We start from the raw sequence: 22645 nt of genomic DNA on the forward strand, positions 1-22645 counted from the left end.
TGTAGTTTTGAAGTTTAAAAAAGTTCATCAAAATTCTTCAATTTTCAATAATCATATACTTCGTTCAACTTTCAAACATTCATACTTACTTTTTTCCTCTCTTCAAATGCATAAACAAATCCATAAAGAAAGTGCTTCTCCATGTCACAAAATTTTTTAACGTGTTTACACTAAATCAATTGTGGGGAGGGAAAAGAAATTATGAACAAAGAAATTTAATATGTCATCATATGATTGAGTGTTATTTTATTTTTAATTTAAAATCATTTAATTATACGATAATATATCATTTATATATCTAAATTATATATAAAAAATACGTACGTATAATTTTACTACAGATTTAATATGCAAAAATGTTAAAAAAAAAAAAGATATTGCAAAGGAGTTCAAACATATAATCATGAGATTTGAAGAGGAAATGTTGGTGATATGTTTGGTTCTCAAAAGTAGAGATAAAGTGGAGATGCAGCTAGTGAAAAGAGATTGTCTTTATTGAATTCTCAATTCTAAATTGTAAAGGAGGGGTGAAATTTGGCAAAGCCATATGGTGATACAAAAAGTTAAAGTTGCAATCCCATTTAATTTCTCTTGGAATTGAGAAATGACACTCCACTTTCTATTCACTTTTTGCTTTCTCTCTTAACCAATAGCATTTTCCCAATTTCAACAAAAATATTTTTGACTATAAAGGAAACCTTATTCACTCTCTAATCAAAAGTTTAGGGTTATTGATCAATATGTTTTGACTACAATTTAATAAATTATTTGAATATTATGTTATTAGTCATAGTAGTTGAATCGTAAATCAAAAACCTAATTTGAGAAAAAAATAAAAATGATTGTCTCTCAAACAACGACGATTTCATTTTCATTTAAGATGAAAATGGTTAAAGAGGGAGGGAGAGAGAATTCGTCGAAGATGGTGAAGTTCGCTGAAAAGTGGTAAGAAAAAAAACTCTAAAGAGAATTGACTACTTTTCAGACATTCAATGGAGAGAAAAGAAACAATAGATTTTTAAATTAAGAAAGAAAAAATATGATAAATTTTTATTTTAAAAATATTTTTAACTAGATAATATTTTTATAAAAAAATGATATTTAAGTTTTTTAAAGTTAATATATAGGAATTTTGGATTTCACTGATCCTTAGGTGGGAATAGGTCTTTTGGCCTTTCAAAAAATAAAAAATGTTGAGCTGGATTTTACTGTTTTTGTCCAATCACATTATTATTTTATTTAAAAAAATATATTAATTTATATTGATAAAATATATTATATAGTGATATACGTTTTGTATTATATGATATATTTATTATATCGTATTAATTTAATATATTTTATGATATGTATTATCTTTTTCTTATATAAAATTATATTATTGAAAATTGATAACTACATTAAAAAACGATTAAATTGAGCTGGATTTCACCGTTTTTATCCAATTATGTAATTTTGATATTATAAAATAAAATTTGTTAGCAAAAATTGAAACGAAATTAGGACAAGACAATTATAAGGCGCATATTTGATTAGCCAATCTTTAACAAGACCGCGATCGAGAATCTAGAATCGGCGATAAAATTGGCTTAAAGGCAACGCCAGATAGCCAAAGCTAAGGCAATCAACTATGTAATCGGAGCCCCACGTGTCTTGTCCGATAGAACCAAAGCTGTTTCTTTTATTTATTTATTTAAATTTTTCTCCGCACCGAATCTAATTCCAGTTGCTTTCCTACTTTCATTTCAGCTTGCCTTGCCTTGCCTTGCAATTCCCTGTCTCCCACCCCACCTTAATTAAACTACAGATTTGCTTTAAGGCCCCGGGATCATGTAATTGATTTCATATTTTTGTCATGATCAGAGATGTTTTAATATTAATTAAAGATTTTCGATGGTAATTACGCCTTTATTATTGGACCAAATCTAAATGCTGGCAAGCAAGAACGAAAGGTCCAGATTTGGTTTCTCCTTTATGAAAAAATATCTTCAAAAAAAAATATTTTAATGGCTTTTATAAGTAATGAATAAATTAATAAAACAGTTTTTTTGTTTTCTTATTGCTGAAGTTATGATATTTTACCGAATCTGATTCTCTTTTATGTCTGGAATTGGTTACGCAGAGGAAGAGACTTCATTTCCGTGTTCATTTTTGGCGGTGATTTTTACTAAATTATATCGAGATCCGCATTTTGGTTGCGGGAATTTATGATTTTTGACGCTGGGTTGACTTCAGAATTCCATAACTCCAGCTGGGTTTGTCTCTTCATGAGCTTCTTGTGAGTTGGATGAAAATTACCATAAACTTTGATATTCCTTTTCATTTTCTTTTCTGTGTTATGATTTTTTTTAATGTTATTTTATGCTGGGAAAGTTGTATGAGAAATTTTATGGTATTTGAAGTTATGAAGTTTGAAAATTTGATGCTTTTTATCTTGCTGAAATTTGAATATTTATTCATGCACAGAATCTTAAAGATCATACTCAACTAGTGAACTTATCTCAATCAAGATAAACAGATTTTGATGATAACTTTTCCATTCACTTGCTTGTTTGCTATTTCTGGTAAATTTGCAGGTATTTAATGCAGAAGACAATGAATTCATATATTTTTATTATTTGGTATTTTGATGTCAAGAGAATTTATTTGTTTGGTTAAGCTTATGTTTATTAAAGAACATGAACATTATTATTTTGCGATTGAAATTTTAGGGGGCTCGTAGCGAAATGAGTATGCGGTATCCAATGTAAAGTCTTTGTGGTTTTCTTGGGGATAGTAAGATGGGAAAGAAGGGGAAGATTTCTCACTATAGAGAGAGGCTTGACAGGACATTGGCATCTTCGGAATTGACAAATGAGGAGAACCTCAGAAATTTGGTGAAAAATCAACTCCTAAATTCTTCCTCCAATGGTTTAGGAGGTTAGTATCTCCTCAAAACTTTCATGTGAATTGTTGTTATTATAGTTGATATAAGCTATTGTGGACCGTTTTGTAATCTGATTGAAAAGTAGTTTGTAATTCATGACTTTGGGTTGGGCAGGTTGTAGTGAAAGTGTAGTAGAAAAGAAGACTGCTGAAGTCTCCAAGTTTCTTGACATGCTGAGGAGTGCTTCTGTAGATGATGATGAGGTTTCAAAAACTACCGAGGGATCACATGGTGAATGGAAAGTATGCTCACCCAACTGGAATGCTGGATAATTATACTTTTTTCATATCCTTAAATACTTTTCTATCTGGAAGAGAGAAATCTTGGAAGATGAGCAATATATATCATCACCTTTTTTATCATCTTTTGATGTTCAGTTGGACCTCATCTGCCAGAGAACCATTGCTTTCAATTTTCCTTTTCTGGGGTTTTAAATTTTACTGCCTTTCAGATGAACTAGGGTTCCCTGTATGCTGAACATGTTAATAAAAATGCATTACTTCATTAAATTTCTTGTGTTTTGTCTTTGATCAAGATTATTGGTCATTGAAAAGTGGCTTCTAGATATTGACGTTGTTGATGCCTATCACTTTTGACAGTTAAAACAGGATAACGAAGAGTTCCGTGTTATGTATCGTGAAGGACCTGAGGGCACTCCTCTTCACTCATTACTTGTTGAAGGCTATGTAGAGGGGCCCTTAGATGCTTGTGAGTTTCACTGAAGTACTTGAGAGAATTTTGGGCTTCATCATAGAATTCTAAATTGATGAGAAAAAAACTGGGTAAATCACTCTTTTATTTATCAATTTTGGAGCTCTTTTTTAAGATCTGTACTTCATTGCAGGTTTTTGTGTTGCTTGGGAGTCAACCCTCTACAACAAATGGTGAGACTTCTTTCCATCATTGTTGATTTTGCCCTTTGTATAATATCTTTCTAATATATGGGGAATGTATTAGTTGATGTAGTATGTGAATCACATTGTCTCTTCTCTTTGTCTTTTCATTTTTTCTTTTCCAACAAAATGTGGTTACAACTTCTATACTTGGTTGAATCATCTTATTGTCTTCTTTTTCTTCTCCCTCAGTTTTGAAAAACTTGTGCTTATGATTTATTTATTGCTTGTCTGACTGCTTCTATGAGAACAATTGGCCTTTTTCTTCCTCAACTTTTCTTATGGCATAACCAAGAGTTCTAGATGTAGCATCTTATCATCCTGATATTTCTATAGATGCTATCATTTTCCTGGACTTCTGAAAGTATGACTTTGTTAACTTTGTGCTGGATTTTGCCATTTACTCCTGCTTTAGTGAGCTAGTCTAGTATTACCCGCTTGTGTGCTTGATTGTGACATGATGTGAAGCTTGTTTCTATTCCCACTCTGGGAAAAGTTTGTTGGTTATGGATAATGATTACAAAATGAAGAGTTGTTGCTTCTAATATTCGTCATATTCTTTCCTGCACATCTTCTGTAGACAATTATATATACTCTTGCATCTAAACTTAAACAATGTTTGGTGCAACCAAGAAAGTTTAAGAGCTAGTTTGATTTATATGGTTGAAATCAAGATGGTTTCTCAGAGAACCTTTGATGTGAATTGCAGTTATTGTAGTCAGAATATAATTTACTCTTTTCTATTTCCTTACTTTCTCCCAGGTGGCCTCAGTATAATTTTCCGCCCTTCAAAATCACTTCGTTACAATGTTTGCAAAAGGTCCGGATTTGTGAACAGATATCTTTAGTGAGGTTTGTCCACGACAAAAATGCATCATTTGTTTGAAATTTTGCTATATTTGATTCCTTCACTCCCCTTAATTCTGTAAATTCAAGATGCTGATTTTTCCTTATGTTTTCGGAAGAAAGGGTGAAGATTACTTGGCCACTGTCTGCCCGAGAGGCCATTGTGCACTATTTTATGTTAGAGTATTTTCAAGATGATCTCATCCTTGTTCTATTTAACACAGTATGTTTCATTTATATAGTGTGTTGGAATTTATTTTCATGAGATTCTTAATCTACTTCTGCCTGACTAATGGCTAAACTAAAGAATTTTGTTATCATTTTTACTTTCAGATTGATGATGTGAAGAGCATTGATAAAAATACTCATGGGTTTAGTAATGATGGCATTCCTGAAGAAAAGGATGTCATAAGGATTGAGTTGGAGGGAGGGGTTGCTATGCAAAAGGTGACCCAGGAAAGAAGCTACCTTAGGTGAGTTCATCTTTAAATGGCTATATTACCTCAGTGGACGCCTAAATAATGGGTTGAGCTGCATCGTTTTTTTTTCCAACATTGAAAAATAGCACAGGACATAATTAAGGCTACATAAGACCAAAGTTTGTGTTGCTTGATAATCTATATGGAGCAGATGACAAAACTAATGAAGTTTCCATAAATATTGAGATTGCTGGTGGATTGCTTCTAATTGCTAATAGTAAAAGCACCAGAGGAGAAAAAGAAAAAATCTGTTTACCATGCAACAATAATCTGTTTTTGGTGCTCTTTTGTTACAAAATTTTGACTTCTGCCAAATTTTTGTAGGACTATAGCACATATGGATGTGAAGTTTGACTTTGTCCCTCCTTCTCTCATAAATTTCATTTCCAGGCAGCTCATTGGAAGTGGTTTCAGGCTCTATCAAAAGGTTATTCAATTTATTCAGCAATGTTTTATCTTGAGCATGTGAGTGTCTTGTTTGCTATGTGCCATGCTACTGATGTCACCTCCTAATTCAGCTGTTTAATTTTCATTTCAGGCAGTGGCTTCTGTTCTTAATGATAGTGAAGATTACAGCAAGGCCTTGAAGGAGCCACTTTATGCTCGAATACATGAAGTTCTTTATTCCAAGAACGAGTCCAAGGAAACTTTGAAAGCAGAAGAGCTGAAGAATGATACGGCTGTTGTGCCTGAAGAACATCTGATTGAAGTTACTCAAGATGGCCTAAGTGATGTGGAACAGAATGTTGTTAATATTAACCATGCCCATGAGTCTTTGCTGAACAGCACATTAGTTACAGAGAGAAAAGTTGTCAGTCAGATTGAGGAGTCTCTGAGAGCAAAGGAGCTCAGGAATTATTCCCGTAATCTGCCAGAACAACATCTCATTGGAGGTTTGCAGGATGGCCTGAGTGATGTTGAACAGAATGTTCATAATGTTAACCATGCCAGTGAATCTTTGCCAAGTAACACACAAGTTACAAAGAGCAATGTTGTTAATGAGATAGAGGAAGAAGAGAGCGATGAAAGTGTGGTCTTAGAAGGGGATGACAAAGCTATGCATCAAACCTTTACCATTAAGACCCCAGAAACTCATCATGTGAATGGAAAAACAAATGTTTCTGTCAGTCCTCTTGTGCAGCAAGCTCTAGAAACATTAGAGAAGGCCATATATATTGTTCGTGAGCATGGGTTTAACGGCCAAAACAGTTCATCGCTCAGTCTTACGTATAAAAAACCTCCAAACATGGAAAACCATGATGAAAATGATGCAAATTCTTCAGAAGTTGAAGTCTGTACAACATCTGAAAAAGAATCAACAGAGAAAACCGGTCATGAATCCAGAAATAGCACCGGAATACAAGATGTTAGGTACATTTCCGTATGAGTTTACCCAGTTAAACATAAGCGGATTATACTATGAACTAACACTGATTTGATCGTTCTTTGCAGAGGGGAGGTGAACCATAACAGGATAGCGCCGGCATCACCAGTAGATGATCTTCCAATTGGCGCTGAGACCAACCAGGTTTCTTCGAGTTCCCCCCAGAATGGGACAGTGGTAACAACACCTATTTCAGACCAAAACATGCATGCTAATACCAAGCAAACAAGCACAGAAGCAAATGACATCCGCAAAAACAATCGAACTGATACGAAGAAATTAAGCCGGCCAAAAAAGCATAGGTTCAGTTGCTTCTTCCCCTTGAATTCTGCTTAAATAATGCCTTGGAAGAAGAAGATTTTCAGCATCAATAAAAATGAATGCATAAACCTGAGAATGAATCTGTAACATGTTACACAAAATCTTGGTTACAGACTACACTTTCTTTTATGCAATTTTCTGAAGCCTCTTTGTGACCCCATTCGGGGATTCATTTACAAATATATTTATATATATATATTTTTTCTTAGTTCAATAAATTTGTAATTTAAGAAATGATTTTAAATTAAAGTTGTTACTATTTTGCTCCAATTTAAATAATCAATCCCACTCTGCCATGATGGTTATGATACTTTGTAAAATCGGTTAGGCCAAACGACTATTTCCCACCCAAGGTTTGATGTTTTCTCAAAAGTCCCCCTTTTAATTATGGAAACACCAAATACCCACTCATGACCAGTTAGATTTAACTAAACCCTAACGCCTGAAAATTTTATCTCTTTTTGCCCCCCTAAACTTTAAAAACTAAAATTTTCCTCCAGCCTAAGTTTTAAAAAATGGCAGTTTCACCCTAGGGTTTGGTTTTGAAATCTCCGGCGACCGTTCCGGCTCCATTGTTGACGACCTCTCCCTCCCGAAGCAGCCTCTCCTTCCGGCGAATGCTTTCCTCCCATTTGGAGGCTCGATCGGCGTCGAAAACGCCCGTCGTCTTCGTCTGGGAAGACGTCTTCGTCTCCCAAGGCGTTTCCGATGCCGATCGAGCCTCCAAATGGGAGGAAAGCATTCGCCGGAAGGAGAGGCTGCTTCGGGAGGGAGAGGCCGTCGACAATGGAGCCGGAACGGTCGCCGGAGATTTCAAAACCAAACCCTAGGGTGAAACTGTCATTTTTTAAAACTTAGGCTGGGGGAAAATTTTAGTTTTTAAAGTTTAAGGGGATAAAATTAGATTCTATTTTAGTTTATTTTTAATATTATAGCAAAAATGACGATTTTACCCCTACCACCGTTAGGGTTTGGTTAAATCTAACCGGTCATAGGTCGGTGTTTGGTGTTTTCATAGTTAAATGAGAGACTGTTGAGAAAACATCAAACCTTGGGTGGGAAATAGTCGTTTGGCCAATCGGTTAGGCCAAAAGACATTTTATATTATTTTATTTCAACTCTTGTCTCAGGACATTTTTTTTATTTTGTATTTTCAATTTTCGAACCATTTTTCACTTTACTAACTATTTCTTTCTTCGTGTAATTTTGTCTGTAACTTTACCTCTAACTTTTAATTTAACTTTAATTTGGGGTAGAATATATATGTATTTAACAATTATTTTTATGTATGTTTTTTCTTTTTCTACAAGTAAATCTCTACTACTTAAAGTATTAAGAATTGTTAGAGGTGAATAGTGACAATAAGAAAATCAAATTTGTTTTTGTGTTTGTTGTATGTGCTGTAAAAATAATCATTTTCCAACCATTTTATTGGGAAAAGTAATCAATTTTACAATACAATTCTTTGGTTATAAAATTTGGGGAATTAAAGTAAATACCCCTTTTGCCCCCTTTTAAGCAAAAATGATTTTTTTTTCCTATTTCTAAGCAAAAATGCCCCATTTCAAAGTTTTAAGCAAAAATGTCCCAAATTTTTTTTAAAATACCAAAACTATCCTTCACAACTTTTATATAAACTTTTACTTACATACATTTCTCACATTATTCAAACACTCACTTTTACTTTCATTTTTACTCAATATTTGATACTGTGGGTTCGTTCGAAAGAAAAAATTCATATTTCTGAATTCGAGGCAAAAGAAATTAATTTGTGAGAAAAATGTATTTATACGAATTTTAACTCAAAACTTAATTTTATTTGTTAAATCAAATTCGAATGTTATATGAAGGGGGTATTTGGATATTTGATAATATTTTAGGGGGTTAAAAAAATATTAGAAAAATATTTGAAAACTAAAAAAAACTAAAGTAAAATTTGAAAACTACACGTCCAAAAACCTTAAGATGATAACTATCGAAAAATGTACCTAAAATTCGAAAACTACATGTTAAAATATCTAAAATGATAAAAACTGAAATATCAAACAAAAATTCGAAAATTACAATGCGAAATTCCCTAAAATGACAAAAGGAAAAAAATAAATTTGAATTTCAAAAAATAAACGTTGAAATTTTTTAGAAATGCAAAAATTAAAAAATCAATTTGAAATTTGAAAATTAGATAAGAAAATGGGTTTAGAAAACACAAAAATAAAGAAACAGACTTAAAATTTGAAAACTACAAGTCGAAGAACCCTAAAACAATAAAAATGAACATAAAATTTGAAAACTAAACATTAAAATAGCTTAGTATGATAAAAACAAAAAAATCGATCAAAAATTCAAAAATTACTTCAAAAAAATAGGCATAGAAAAGCCAAGAAAATTAAGAAACGAACTTGAAATTCGAAAACTATTCGTCAAAAAAACTTTAAAATAGGAAAAATGAATATGAAATTCAAAAACTACACGTCTAAAAACCTAAGTAGTGAAAAAATATCAATTTTCCCCCTTATATATGTTTTACTCTCTCACAAGTCCTATAGTTTTTGTTTGCTCACTCATCAATTTTCTTATCTCTCACATGTCTTATAGTTTCAAAAAATTAATTTCCCCCCAACCCTCGAATTCCCTCGAGTTCCTTGAAGCACCACCAGCTTATTGTTCAAATACCCCCTCCCCTCGGGGGTTTTCCCTCGCTCTCCCCCGGGTCTTTACTGTTTCAAAAATCACATTCTCCCCCACCCCATGTGACATCGTTCCAACTTGGGGAAGATTTTATTCACCCTGGGGAATCCCAAGGCCCTCTAGGTTTGATCACAGGTGAAACTAAGCTATTTTCCGATAAAAAATCATCATTTCAATCTCCAATTTTAACAACTATCATATCTACACATCCTATAACATAATAGCCTAAAAATATTCAACCAAAACAAGCAAGAATCAACACATTTTATGCATTATTCAAAATCGAAACTCTAAACATTCAACATTTAAAATCTTCATCGAATCAAAATAATCTTAACAATAAAATAATTCAAATAAGAGTAAGAATGATGTACTAACTTTCTTTGTTATTTTCGTTATCGAAAACACAAAAAATGTTGACGAAATTTCAAAGAAGTTAAATGAATACTGAACCTGTGGGAGACTCAGGATTTTCTCTAAATTCCAACAATGAATTTGGGGGAAATTTGGGTAGAGATATGAAAATTTTTTGGTTTATATACGAGGGCATTTTGGTCATTGCAGCTAAATATGATATTTTTGCTTAATTTTTAACTTTTAGAGTAATTTCACCTATGCTCCTATTGTTTAGGCTAATTCTTTAATTTCCCTAAAATTTGTTGTAAATTTTAAATAACCATTTTATTGTAAATTTTGTTCTTGTCTTTTGGTTGCTATTATGTTACACTAATTATTGATTATTTTTAGTTGTTGGAAATTTTCCAATCAAAGAATCATTAAAAATAAAACTTGAATTTATAATCTCTAATTTACGGGGCCATCTCTTTTACCTGCAACCAATTATCTGGAAATTATAGTATATTTTTATGCAGGGAGAAGGATTATTTCCCATCCAACTTTTGATGCGTTCTTAAAATGTCACCCATGGCAGATGGAAAACCATTTTTCCCACCCATGAGCCGTTAACGTTACAAGAATCCGTTTGAGTGAAGGGGTATTTTAGTAATCTCAAATGTTATGTCCGTTTTATAAAAGCGGAATAATAAAAAATTGTTTATTAAACACTTTTCCGTAAAAATTAAATGCGGCCGACTTTTCTGTCACATGCCATCCACCAATGCTTGACGCGTGGCGAAACTTACGGTGGAAGGAAGCTTTATTGGCTAGTTAAAGCGAAATAATTGGCGATATGTTTATGATGGATGATGTGACGAAAGGAAATGAGGACACGTAGAAGGAAAAAGAATATGGCACCGATTTTAAAACGATAAGGAGGCGCATTTCGGTGTGCTCGTACGCAGCACCTGCAGAGAAATAAATACGCAATGATTTCAAAATCAACGGTTAATATTGCTTAGATAGAAATCAACGACTATGAGGAATTTCAAAATCGATAAGCCAATCAAATATGGACATATGTTAGGGCGTTTTTGTCATTTAATGGGGTTTTAAATAAATATCGATGGAAAAAATAATTTTTTATTATATTGAGAGCGAATGAAAAAGCGACGCATGGCCGGGTAATTTGAAACGCCATTTTGAATGAGGGAAAGAGAACGAAGGGTTTCATTTCATTCTCAAATAGCTGCATTGCCTTACGTTATTTCTCTGGAGTGTAAAAGTCCTGTGAGTTCCAAAAACTAACAATGGCCAACGACGACTGCAAAACATTGATGACGACAGTAACGACAACATCTTTAAGAGTGAACGAAGTAGTGTTTCGACCAACGACAACGTGAAGGGTTTTCAACCACTACCTTTGAACCTACACCAACGATAATGGTTTTTCACATTGTTTGAAGCAACAACGATGACGAAGAGTACACCAACCAAGGGCTATAGAAGTTCTTTGGCCTCGAGGTTTGATCTGTCCATGTCTCATTGTTTCGTTCATAGTGTTTTAACATTATATCGTTTATGATGGTCTATTGTGTTGGTAAAAAGATTAAATGTGTTGGTGTTTGTTTATGTTAAACGGTTGGTTTTATGATTTTTCTGCTATGTTGGTTTAGGGTTAATGTTATGGTGATTCATTTTACATATATAGTAGGCCTAACAATTTTACGTGTGGGTTTTGCATGCTTCCCTAGGTACTGTTGTGTACGTAGGGTTTGTTTTTCTTCATTGGATTCGTTAACTATTTTGTTGTTTTACATGAAAAAATGGGTGGTTCGAGATGGATCTGATGTTTTTAATTAACTATTGATTGTAAATAAAACTTCTGATTAAGGTTTCTTTGCTATTGAATAAACTTACTTATATTAATAATATGATTGAATATGGATTAAATATGATTACATGAAGAGTTGTTACATGTTTATTGTTATAGTATATATGGTTATATGTATACTGTGTACTATATAATATATTCATACTGTTTACATGTAATACGTATGTGTAAATTGTATTACATATTTTTATGCTATTTGTAACATGCTTATATAATGTATTATAACATATGAATTGAGCATGCATATTGTTAATCTATTTTATGCTTGAATATTGTTTGAGGGGTGTGAACATGCATTATTTGGTATATTGGCTGGACATCTAGGAGTGCAATGCTACTGGCGCAATAAGAAAGGGTATTACCTTTAAGTCTCCTGGTTTAACAGCGCCCCGTACCAATAATGTAAATAAATGCGTGTTGTTTGAAGTTTATTGATTCTTTGCAAATTGCATGTTTGCATTGTCACTGTATTATGATCACATAATAGATGAACAGTTCACATGGTTGCATGTTGTTTACATGCTGTCATATTTGCTGTAACATGCTCACCTATGTATTGTTGGATGTTTGAATATTTTTTTATGGTTGTGAACATACATTATTTGGTTAATGGATGAACATGTATGTTGTTTAATGGATGCATATTGAACATGCAATATTTGGTATATTGGGGATATGTCACACATAGGATGTTGCCCACGATGCGGTTTAATTTACGATTCGATGCTTGTGATATTCCGTGTGAAATTCACAATGTTGATCTAGATAAGTATAGCTACATTGTCTTTATCAAAGACTTGAAAATTGTATAGCCAATGAAGATGAAATAATGGAGTTGTATGTGAAGGAGAAAATAAAGATTCAAACAAAAAAGTCTAATGGGGTAGGGAGATATATTATAGACTGTGATGAAGATATGTGTTATATGTTTGAAAAGTATACTAGGGTTGGGCTAAAAGATATTGACATGTTTGTATAATTCTTTCTAATTGCAACAGTTGGAAATATGACCCCTTTGCCACTTGAATAGTAACCTGCAGAAGCCTCACAACAACCACCCCAACCTTCACAATAGCATGCAAAAGCCTCACAACCCTCACAACAGCCTATAGAAGCCTTACAACAGCCACCCTAACCCTCACAGTAGCCTACAAAAGCCTCATAGCAACTTCCCCAACCCTCACAACAGCCTACTCAACCACCACAACCCTCACACCAACCTGCACATCCCTCGGAACACCCTTCCCAACCCTCACAGCAGCCTGCACATCACTCACAATAGCCTCCCCATCTCTCACAGCACCCTAGACAACCATCAGAACAATCTCCCCAACAACCATCTGATTGGGATCATGGATTTGATGAGTATGAAGGAGAAATCTCTAATATTGAATGTAGTGACGATGACTGTCATTGGAGTGATGCCTCTCATGAAGATGCACAATTTAACGATGTTAATGATGATGTGGAAAATATAAATGAAGATACATCTGCAGTAGTTATTGCCAATACCAATGAAGAGACAATTGAAGGTGTGAACAATGAGACAGCTAGGGGTCTATCTAATGGTGAAGAAATGAAAGTTCTGATTCATCGAGTTCTGCATGTGATCTTGTTACAAGGTTGTCTAGGTTTATGAAGGGAAAAACATTCACATATAGTGTAAATGGGAAAGTTAATTTTGAGGTTAGATAAATTTTTGAAAGTGTTGATTATTTTAGGGAGGTATTAAGAGAGTACACACTTCAGAGGGGCTTCCAATTGAGAAAAATATATAATGAAAGAAGAGAATCAAATTAGTTTGTGCAATAAAGGGTTATCTATACCATTTTTATGCAACCATGATGGTTGATCAGCAGTCTTTCCAAATAAGAATATATGAACCCACACACACTTGTTTGAAGGTTCAGAACAACTCAAAAACTACTGCTTCTTAGATAACAAAGAAAATGAGGTGTTTTATTTGGTCACAAAGAGGGTCAACCATTAAGCCTTTGGCTGACCAACTAGAAATGGATCATTTATTAAAGATTAGTAATAAAAAATTCTATAGGGTTAGGAAAATTGCAACTAATATGACAGTAAATAAGCATTCTGACTCATTCAATTGGTTGTTTGGGTATTGTAACATTTTGTTGGTTAGTAATCTTGATTCAAGGGTTGTTTTGAAAGTCATTAGGGAAGAAATCCCATCAACTCCAAGATTCCATAGGTTTTTTATGAGCTTTGCAGCACAAAAAAGGGGATTTATCGATGGATGTCGTCATTTTGTGAGAGTAGATGGTTGCCATCTCAAGGGTCATTTTGGGGGAGTTCTTCTGTCTGTAGTTGCATTGATGCCAATGGTGGGATATTCCCATTCGCTATTTGTGTGTGTGAGGTTGAGAATAGTGACACATGGGGGTATTTCATCAATTTACTGCATGATGTTTTGGGGGATATCAAGCTTATCACTTTCATGAGTGATAGGCAAAAAGGGTTAATAAATTCTTTACAAACACAATGGCCGAGCGCCAAAAGCAGATTCTGTTTAAGGCATGTTTATACAAACTTTAGGAAAATTTTTCCCAGGATATGCATGAAGAACCTTTTTTGGGCTGTTTGTAAAACATCTAATAAGGTTAATTTCCAACATGTATTAACAAAAGTACGGGAGGTTGATTAGACGTCACATAAATGGATCATCGAAAATGAACCCGATCAGTGGTCTAGGTTTGGATTTGATACAAATGTCAAATCTGCTCATATCACTAACAACATGAGTGAATCCTTCAACAGCTAGCTTGGAGAAGATAGAGAGATGTCAATTTTGAGTTTGTTGGAACTTTATCGGAGGAGAATAATGACAAGAATTCATAATAGGCTCAAGGCAACCAGAGAGTGGGTTACCCCACTACCACCGTTGTTGTTAGCCAAGTTGAATAAGAATATTAAATCTGCTAGAAATGTGAGGATTCTTCATGCTAGTCTGATGGAGTTCGAAGTCATTGATATGTCTGTTTTGCCAAGTGGAACATACACATTGGATCTTCAAAAGAGAAGTTGTGATTGTGGCATATGGCAGATTTCTGGTGTCCCATGTCAACATATAGTGTGCTTCATACTGCATATGAATTTTTCTTTATTTGAATTATTTGTTGATGAGAAACTCAGAATTCTAGCATATATGACAACATATAGTGGAATAATTCATCCAGTTTCAGATAAAAGGAATTGGCCTGCCCCCTCTGAAAGCAAGCTGCTCCTACCCCATAAACAACCAACCTGTGGCAAGGCAAGAAAAATGAGAAGAAGAGACCCTGATGAATGACCAAAGAGAAAACAAATGTCCACTGTCAAATGCAGTTTATGCTAGGAAATTGGTCACAACAAGAGGTCATGTAAAAATAAGGGCCAAATGACTATTTTCCACCCAAGGTATGCTGTAATCTCAAGTTTCCACCATTTAACTATAGAAATACCGTTTACTCACCCATGGCCGGTTAAATTTAAAAGAATCCTAACGCCTGAAAATTTTATCTCTTTTTGCCCCCTTAAACTTTAAAAACTAAAATTTTTCCCTAGCTAAGTTTTAAAAAATGGCAGTTTCACCTTAGGGTTTCGTCGGAGATGTCGTCGGAGATTTCAAAACGAAACCCTATGGTGAAACTGCCATTTTTTAAAACTTAGGTTAGAGAAAAATTTTAGTTTTTAAATTTTAGAGAAGCAAAAATAAATTATATTTTAGTTTATTTTTTAATATTATAGAGAAAATGATGATTTTACCCTTACCATCGTTAATTTTAACTGCTCATGGATAGGTATTTGGTATTTCTATAGTTAAAGGGTAGAAACTTGAGATTATAGCATACCTTGGGTGGGAAATAGTCTTTTGGCCTAAAAATAATCCTGCTGCTGCAAACAGAAGAAATCAAAAGGTAATTATTATACATCATTTTTCATTATTTTATCATACCCTCTGGTTTATTATTCCTTAACTAATTCTTCAATTTTTTGTTTTGTTAACAGAGAAAGACAATACTAAGCATGACAACTTACTCAGCACGGGCACAATTTGCGGAAACTTTTTCCAACCAACCCTCACAATATGATATTAATGATCTAGATATTTATGCAATGGAATACATCTTCGTAGTCAATTTATTTTTTTTATTTTTCTTTCTGTTGGCCAGGTTGATAAATGCTGAACCAAAAAGGTTTAACTAGTGTAAATTTTGTTTCCAGAGGTCCAATTCAAGTAACTGCATCAAGCCTATTCTCTGTAGCCTTCATGAAGAGTTCACTGCATTGGGTATTTTTGGCAGAACTTTGAAAAATGATAAGATAATTTATTTTTTTTTATATGCAGCGCTCATTAAGTAGTTTGTAATATGCAGCGCTCATAAGTAGTTTGTAATATGCAACACTCATAAATAATTTTGGAGTAGAATATTTTTTATTTTTTGATATACTACTATTGACATTTCATCTTATCGTAATTGTAGTAATGATATTTGTTTTGGTAATGTTGTGCTGATTTACTGCATTAGTGCTTGCTTTTGTGGTTTATGTAGTAATATGTTAATAACTGTTTTAGGGTTTATGCAGTAATATGTTAAAATTTAGATTTTGGAATTTAATGGATTCTGTTGATAACTGCACTTACATTGGTTTCTGTTGATAATTGGTGTTGCATTGGTAATGTTGACATATGGTTTCTGCACTTAAAGGTTCCAATTTGTTTTTTGCTTGGTTTTTTTGGTTTCTGACAGTTTATTGTTTTCCAGCTTACAGTTTACAATTTAGTTTTCTGCATTTTCTTTTTGTTTCTGCAGAATTATTGTTTTCCAGCTTATGGTTTCCTTGGTTTTCTGCATTTTCTTTTAGTTTCTAAAAGTTTATTTGGTTTTTTCTGCATTTTCTTGTTGAAAGCTGATTATTTTCCAGGGTTCTGATTATCATTTGGTAATTTACTGCATTTTCCTGTTTTTGGAAATTTTCTACATTTTCTTTAGGTTTATGTGAGATTAATTTATTTTCTAGGGTTATGTTTACAATTTGGCTTTTTCATTTTTTTGTTTCTAGATTTTGGTTTTTGCATTCAATCTAGAATTTAAAATGCAGAAAAATATCAGTCTCTTAACGTAAATGAAATGCAAAATACACAATTTGGTTTCTTCATTTTCTTGTTTCTAGATTTTTGTTCTACATTTTCAGTCTGGAATTTTGGATTTCGGTTTCTGCATTTACAGTCTAGAATTTGAAATGCAGAAAAGCATCAATCTGGAATTTGAAATGTAGAAAAGTATTAGTCTGAAATCCCATTAAAATGAGCTTATGAATTGAACAAAAGATAATTGAAATCTTGAAGGCATAAAAACATCATTCTCTAACGTAAATTGGTAGTTTCCATTCTACGGGGTAAATTGGTAATTTCAATCAAACCCTTATGCCTACAGATTAAATTGAGGGGTATTTTTGTTATTTCATCTAATAAGGGTAAAATAGACATTTTATCCTTATGCAAACATATATCATCTATATTAATGGCTTATGGGTGGGAAAAATGGTTTTCCATCTGCCGTGGGTGGGATTAAGATCGCATCAAAAGCTGGGTGGGACAAAGTTCTTCTCCCTTTTGGGCATTGGTAAATTTTTTGGGTCCCCATTCATTTTCCTTTCACGTTCTCAAATCTTTCGGGGGACGGAAAGATGAATAAATCAGGGAAGCTTCGGAAGCCTTTCTCTGCCATTCTCCGCCGAGCGCTTCGTACGACGTGTCATTTTGAGGTTTCAAATTACATTTACACTTCAACCCCACAGAGTCGCTTTCTCAATTCATCTTCTTTCTCTCCTCCGTCCGAATGGCGTTGTCCTGTTCCAAACCTTTCATTTTGGTCCAAAACTTTCTGCTCGGAATCCGCCGAGAGAGCTCACAACGGCACGTGCTGGAACTGCGATGCGGTGCCTAAAACGGCGCCGTTTCTGTTTTGTGAGTCCTGTCGGAGTGTCCAGCCTGTTGATTGCTCCGTGGATTATTTTCAAATATTTGGATTGTGAGTATCTGAAATTCAACACAAAGTTTCGTTTCGATAAGTTTCTGTATGTATAAATATTCTTCTGTTGCTATTGCTGTTTTTATTTCAAATGATTGTTGGATTGCTAGAAAGATTAGTGTAAAAGGAACCAAAAAAAAGGAGCTCTGTTGTCTAGTTGTTTTAGTGTGTTTGAGAGTATAAGCAAAGAGAGTAATGATCTTTTGTTGCTAGTTTGGATAAGAAATAAGCCAAGGAAACTGAAGAATTTAGGGATGTGATAATTTTACAATGATGGAAGCTTTTCTCATTATTTCACATTTCCTTGAAATATGCAATTTGCTATATAGACACGCTCTTGCATGTGTTGACATGGGATTCATGATTGGACTGGCGCTTATTGATAAGTTGTCTTTATGTTTCACTGAAGATTTTGTAGCTACTATATGGAAGATGATTATAAGAAAGATACGCTTGTAAAATTTACAAGTTATCTTAATGTTTCATTGCAAGTTATGAATATTTTGCGATTGTGAAACATGATACTTGCTTCCGTAAACGTCACACCTTTTACAAGTGATATTTTGTTGTAAGTATAATGTTCAACACAAAAAATATAATGTCAATACCTTTCGTATTGTAGAAGTTCTGATCTTCTCTTCTTTCTATTTCCATTTTCGATTAAGCATTCAAACTATGTAAAGTTTGTAGTTTTTCTCAGCTTCACTAAGCTCTGTTGTTCTCAACTGGACCCAAAAGCTAGTTTACAAAGTTAGTGTAACACTAATATCAGTTTTAGTAGCTAGCTGTATATTAAAGTCCGTTAAGCGGAGTTTGTTATTGTTTCTTTAGTTCTATTTTGAATTTAGTAGCCCCTGTTATTTTTTGCCTAATTCATAACAGAGCGAAAAGGTATGAAATTGAGGATAGGAATCTGGAGGGAAAGTACAAAGACTGGCAGAAAAAGTTACATCCTGATCTAGTTCATTCAAAATCTGAGGTCTGTTCAAATATTTTTGAAGCTCTTGAAAATAATAGTTTTTCGATATCTTATGGTTAAATGTTTATATGCTCTCTTTTTTTTTTTTTTTAATTAGAGGGAGAGAGAGTATGCTGCTGAACAGTCTGCTCGGGTAATTGAAGCCTACCACACACTTAGGAATGCATTGTCTCGGGCAATATACATTGTAAGATTACTTTAAGCATCATTAGGATGAGCTTCTTGTTGATTTTATCACACACACAGAAAAATATCAAGGCTATCTAAGATATAAAAATGTTTACACTTTATTTTTCTAAATAATTAGCAGATATATGTATTAGTATAATTGTAAGGGAAACTGAGACTTGAGTGTGCATGAGCAATGGATTAGCTTACTACTCACTGGTGGATGATTGAATCTTTGTGGATTTAATGAATGTTTTTGAGAAGCTATTGATGTACTTAGGAGTGATTTATTAGCATCCTTTTAGTTTCTTTCATTACACTTTCCAACAATGCTTCTTTCGTCTTTCATATATACCCATTATTTTAGTTCGCCTCTAATTGCTTATGAATTAAAATTTTACAATTTGCTTTACAGATGAGGCTTGAAGGTGTAGATGTTAATGAAGAAGAGACACTTTCAGACCCACAGTTGCTTACTGAGGTATGTGTTGGTGCCTTGTTTGATGTAAATCTGAAGCTTCAAGTCTTTATAGATTTATCTGAAGTTCCCTTCAGAGAAATTTTTTTTTCTCTCACAATTAGAAGGTTTATTAGAAGATAAAGAAAAATGGGGAAGAGTGTTTTTCACATTCTTACTTACAAATAGTGCCACTTTTTCTTCTCACTTAGTTAGTTGATAAATTTCTGATGCTTCTGATTAAAATGCGGGGTTGGGGGGGGGGGGGGGGGGGGGGGGGGGGGGTGGTGGTGGGTGGGGGGGGGGGGAGAGTGGAACGGACCTTTTTGGCTGTTTGAACCTTATGTTGAATCTCCTTTTTTATTAAAAATACTGACTGTTGGTTTCTGAATATAATCACAGATTATGGAGATCAGGGAAGCTGTAGAAGATGCAACTGATTCTCAGGCTTTAAATCAAATGAAGTCTATGGTATGATAAGCTCTTGATCTAGAGATATGCTATGTGAGTATAGAGTCACTTGTTTGTAATGGTTGCATCAACATTTTCCTATATGTAATATGCATATATCAGTTGCTGAGTGCGGCCTTTAGAGAGCACTGATGGAACCTAGCTGTGCAATCATCTATTCTATGGCCTGGATTTTTAAATTACATTTATAGACTGTTTGAAAGCGTGGGAGATAAGCCCACACTCAGTAAACTAGCCGTGCAAGCATCTATTCTGTGGTCTGAGTCTTTTAAATCACATTTATAGACTGTCTGAAAACATGGAAGATAATTGCCAGATCAAGGATCTTGAATGGGATGGTTGTGTTGGAACATGGTCCCTGATTGGTGGCCATGTCCTTTGCAACTCTGCCTGGGATCAGTTTACGTAAGAAAAGCTTGGATGTTTATTGAATTTAAGTGTTACTTCAATGGAAATCGGCAGACATATTTGATGTAACCACTATTGTTGTTTTCTACATTTTGTTTTTAACTTTCTTTGATTTTCCTTGTTTATTCAGATGCAAGAGAAGTTGATGCATTGGTCTAAGTCCTTTGCTAGTGCATTTCAAAATCAGAAATTTGACGAAGCTTTAACATGTATCCAAAGAATGACCTACTATGATCGTGTAAATGAAGAAATCGAAAAGAAGCTTTGATGCAGGTACTACATCCAAGCTTTTCTTCTAGAAAATCATTCATACATAGGCAAGAGGGTTACAAATGCTACTGTTTACAATTGAGAGAAAAAAATACAGAGAGAAAATAGAAAAGTTATTGCATTGTTTACAAATTCATTCAGCAACATTAATCATTTGTAATTTTGTATTCAATAATGTTATTGGTCTGACAGAGATTACTAGTTAGACAGATATTATTTCTAGAGTTAATATCATCTGTCTTGCTAGTAATCTAACACCGAACAGACTGCAAATATTTCAGTTGAAGCATGAAATGTATGACATTGACAAATAATAAATTCTTGTGCTAGAGTTAACATCACTGTCTTGCCAGTAATTTAACTGTTCTGTACCTGTTTGATTCTTCTCAATTCACCACCTGAAACAGTTACAAGTCAATGCACCTCTCAGCAGATAATCAACTAACAGCAGAGTTTCCACACCTCAACAACCAATAAAGAGTGAATCTCAATCAACCTTAGAGAGGACTGTTGAGGAAAATCTGGTGCTGATCAATTGCTCAGGTTGTAATTGCAATTCGAGGTTGTCAGTTAAGCAAGATGTGAGAGGTTGTAGATGGATATTGGTTTCTATCATCGTCTTTAGTTGAGAGACATGGAAAACAAGATGTACTTAGGAATTGAGGGCAGCTCTAACTTTATGCGACAGTCCCAAATTTCTCCAAGATCTTGAGGGGCCATAGAATTTAGGGCTCATCTTTTCATTAGTCTTTTTTTTTTCTAAATTTCTGAATTTGGAAGGCAGTAAGTTTAGAAAAACTATATTACCAGAAGCAAATTGGACTTCCCTTCTTTTCAAATCTGCATATTTTTTCAAATTTTTCTTGGGCACGAGTCCGATGTTTTTTAGTTGAGACAAGATCTGATCCTGACTGCTGAAAGTTTTCAACCTGGTCAACCTTGGTTTATTTATTTGGGCTCCAACGGAGTAGGGTTGGAGGTTTCCTACCATATAAGGCTTTGAAGAGTGTCATTCTTGTGGCATTATGAAAGGTTGTGTTACAACAGTATTCTGTCCAAGAAAGCCAATGAGTCCTTTGGGCTGTTGTGCCCAAAAACATGTAAGTCTTTTAAGTTCCGGTTAACCACTTCAATTTGGTCATCTATATGTGGTGGTAAGAACTACTAAATTCGAACGTGGTACTCGTGTTGTGGAACAATCTAGTCCAAACTTGACTTATTAAAACGCGGTTGTGGTTGGAGATAATTGACCAAGGATACCCATGAAGCTTAATCACCTCTTCATCCAAAACGTCATCTACCTTCTTTCTTGAGTATAGATAATGGAGCACGATAAAGTGACAATTTTTAATTAATCAATCCACCATGACCAAAATTGTGTAGCCTTTTTCGTAGAAGCCCCTCATTAAGTCTGTAGAAATATTCCCTCATACTTTCTCCAAGTATTGAGGGTGGCCACAACAATCTGGTTGGACTCATAGCTTAATGCTTACTGTGTCGACAAACCTTACAATTGGCAACATAATCACAAATCGAAACCTTAATCTATGTCTGAGAGAACCCCAAATGCCCGCCAAAAGCAGTAGAATGGAACTCAACTAATATTGAGGGAATAAGAGCGAAACATGCAATAAAACCAACCTGCCCTTATACAATAATGCCTCATTTTTCAATTGGTAGTTACTGTTCCACGTGGGATCTCACAACAAATCTTATATTAAACTTCCGTATTCATTTGGGTGTACCTTCTCATCAATTTTTTCCCTTCTAACCAATGCCCAGCTGAAATGGTTGCCACGGTTGTTGAATTGTTGGGCATTCTAGATAAGGCAGCAACAACTTTCGTTCTCCACCTCAGGTCTGTTAAACTTCAAAGTCTAACCCAATAGTTTAATTACTTATTTCTGTTGATCACTCTTAATTATCTTTTGTTCCGGGTGTTTCAAAATCTTTTGGTTAGTTTGAATTTTAAGGTTCCTGCCTCTCCGTCTTTGCGAGGGGAAAATAAGTGTCATTAACTCCCATTCGTACACTAATATCACTTGGCCTCTAGCGGGCAATGCTTGGCTCATGAATGTATTGGGCTACTC

The 22645-nt window shown here is 34.1% G+C and overlaps 2 protein-coding genes across 10 annotated transcripts; both read left to right on the forward strand.

The window, feature by feature from the left end:
• Positions 1-1701: 1701 nt before the first annotated feature.
• Positions 1702-7183, forward strand: LOC123226692. Of its 6 annotated transcripts, none has more exons than XM_044651217.1 (12): positions 1702-1832; positions 2123-2278; positions 2712-2919; positions 3041-3168; positions 3526-3634; positions 3771-3810; positions 4582-4671; positions 4789-4888; positions 4999-5138; positions 5469-5571; positions 5683-6515; positions 6597-7183. In XM_044651217.1, exons 3-12 carry the CDS (start codon positions 2781-2783, stop codon positions 6862-6864), a joined length of 1950 nt encoding a protein of 649 aa, XP_044507152.1. In that variant the 5' UTR covers positions 1702-1832; positions 2123-2278; positions 2712-2780; the 3' UTR covers positions 6865-7183. The 6 variants fall into 6 exon arrangements, with proteins under 6 accessions (XP_044507152.1, XP_044507153.1, XP_044507151.1 ...); XM_044651218.1 differs by having other exon boundaries at positions 1744-1896; XM_044651216.1 differs by having other exon boundaries at positions 1823-1952.
• A 10174-nt stretch (positions 7184-17357) lies between these two features.
• On the forward strand, positions 17358-21394 carry LOC123226695 (iron-sulfur cluster co-chaperone protein HscB homolog). 4 transcript variants are annotated; one of them, XM_044651224.1, is made up of 7 exons: positions 17359-17802; positions 18685-18781; positions 18879-18968; positions 19365-19430; positions 19809-19877; positions 20416-20558; positions 20963-21394. In XM_044651224.1, exons 1-6 carry the CDS (start codon positions 17459-17461, stop codon positions 20551-20553), a joined length of 804 nt encoding a protein of 267 aa, XP_044507159.1. In that variant the 5' UTR covers positions 17359-17458; the 3' UTR covers positions 20554-20558; positions 20963-21394. The 4 variants fall into 4 exon arrangements, with proteins under 4 accessions (XP_044507162.1, XP_044507159.1, XP_044507160.1 ...); XM_044651225.1 differs by having other exon boundaries at positions 20989-21394; XM_044651227.1 differs by lacking the exon at positions 20963-21394 and having other exon boundaries at positions 17358-17802; positions 19809-19910; positions 20416-20554.
• The last annotated feature ends 1251 nt before the right edge of the window (positions 21395-22645 follow it).

This window comes from Mangifera indica, chromosome 10 (genome assembly GCF_011075055.1).
Source record: "Mangifera indica cultivar Alphonso chromosome 10, CATAS_Mindica_2.1, whole genome shotgun sequence".
Taxonomy (NCBI): domain Eukaryota; kingdom Viridiplantae; phylum Streptophyta; class Magnoliopsida; order Sapindales; family Anacardiaceae; genus Mangifera; species Mangifera indica.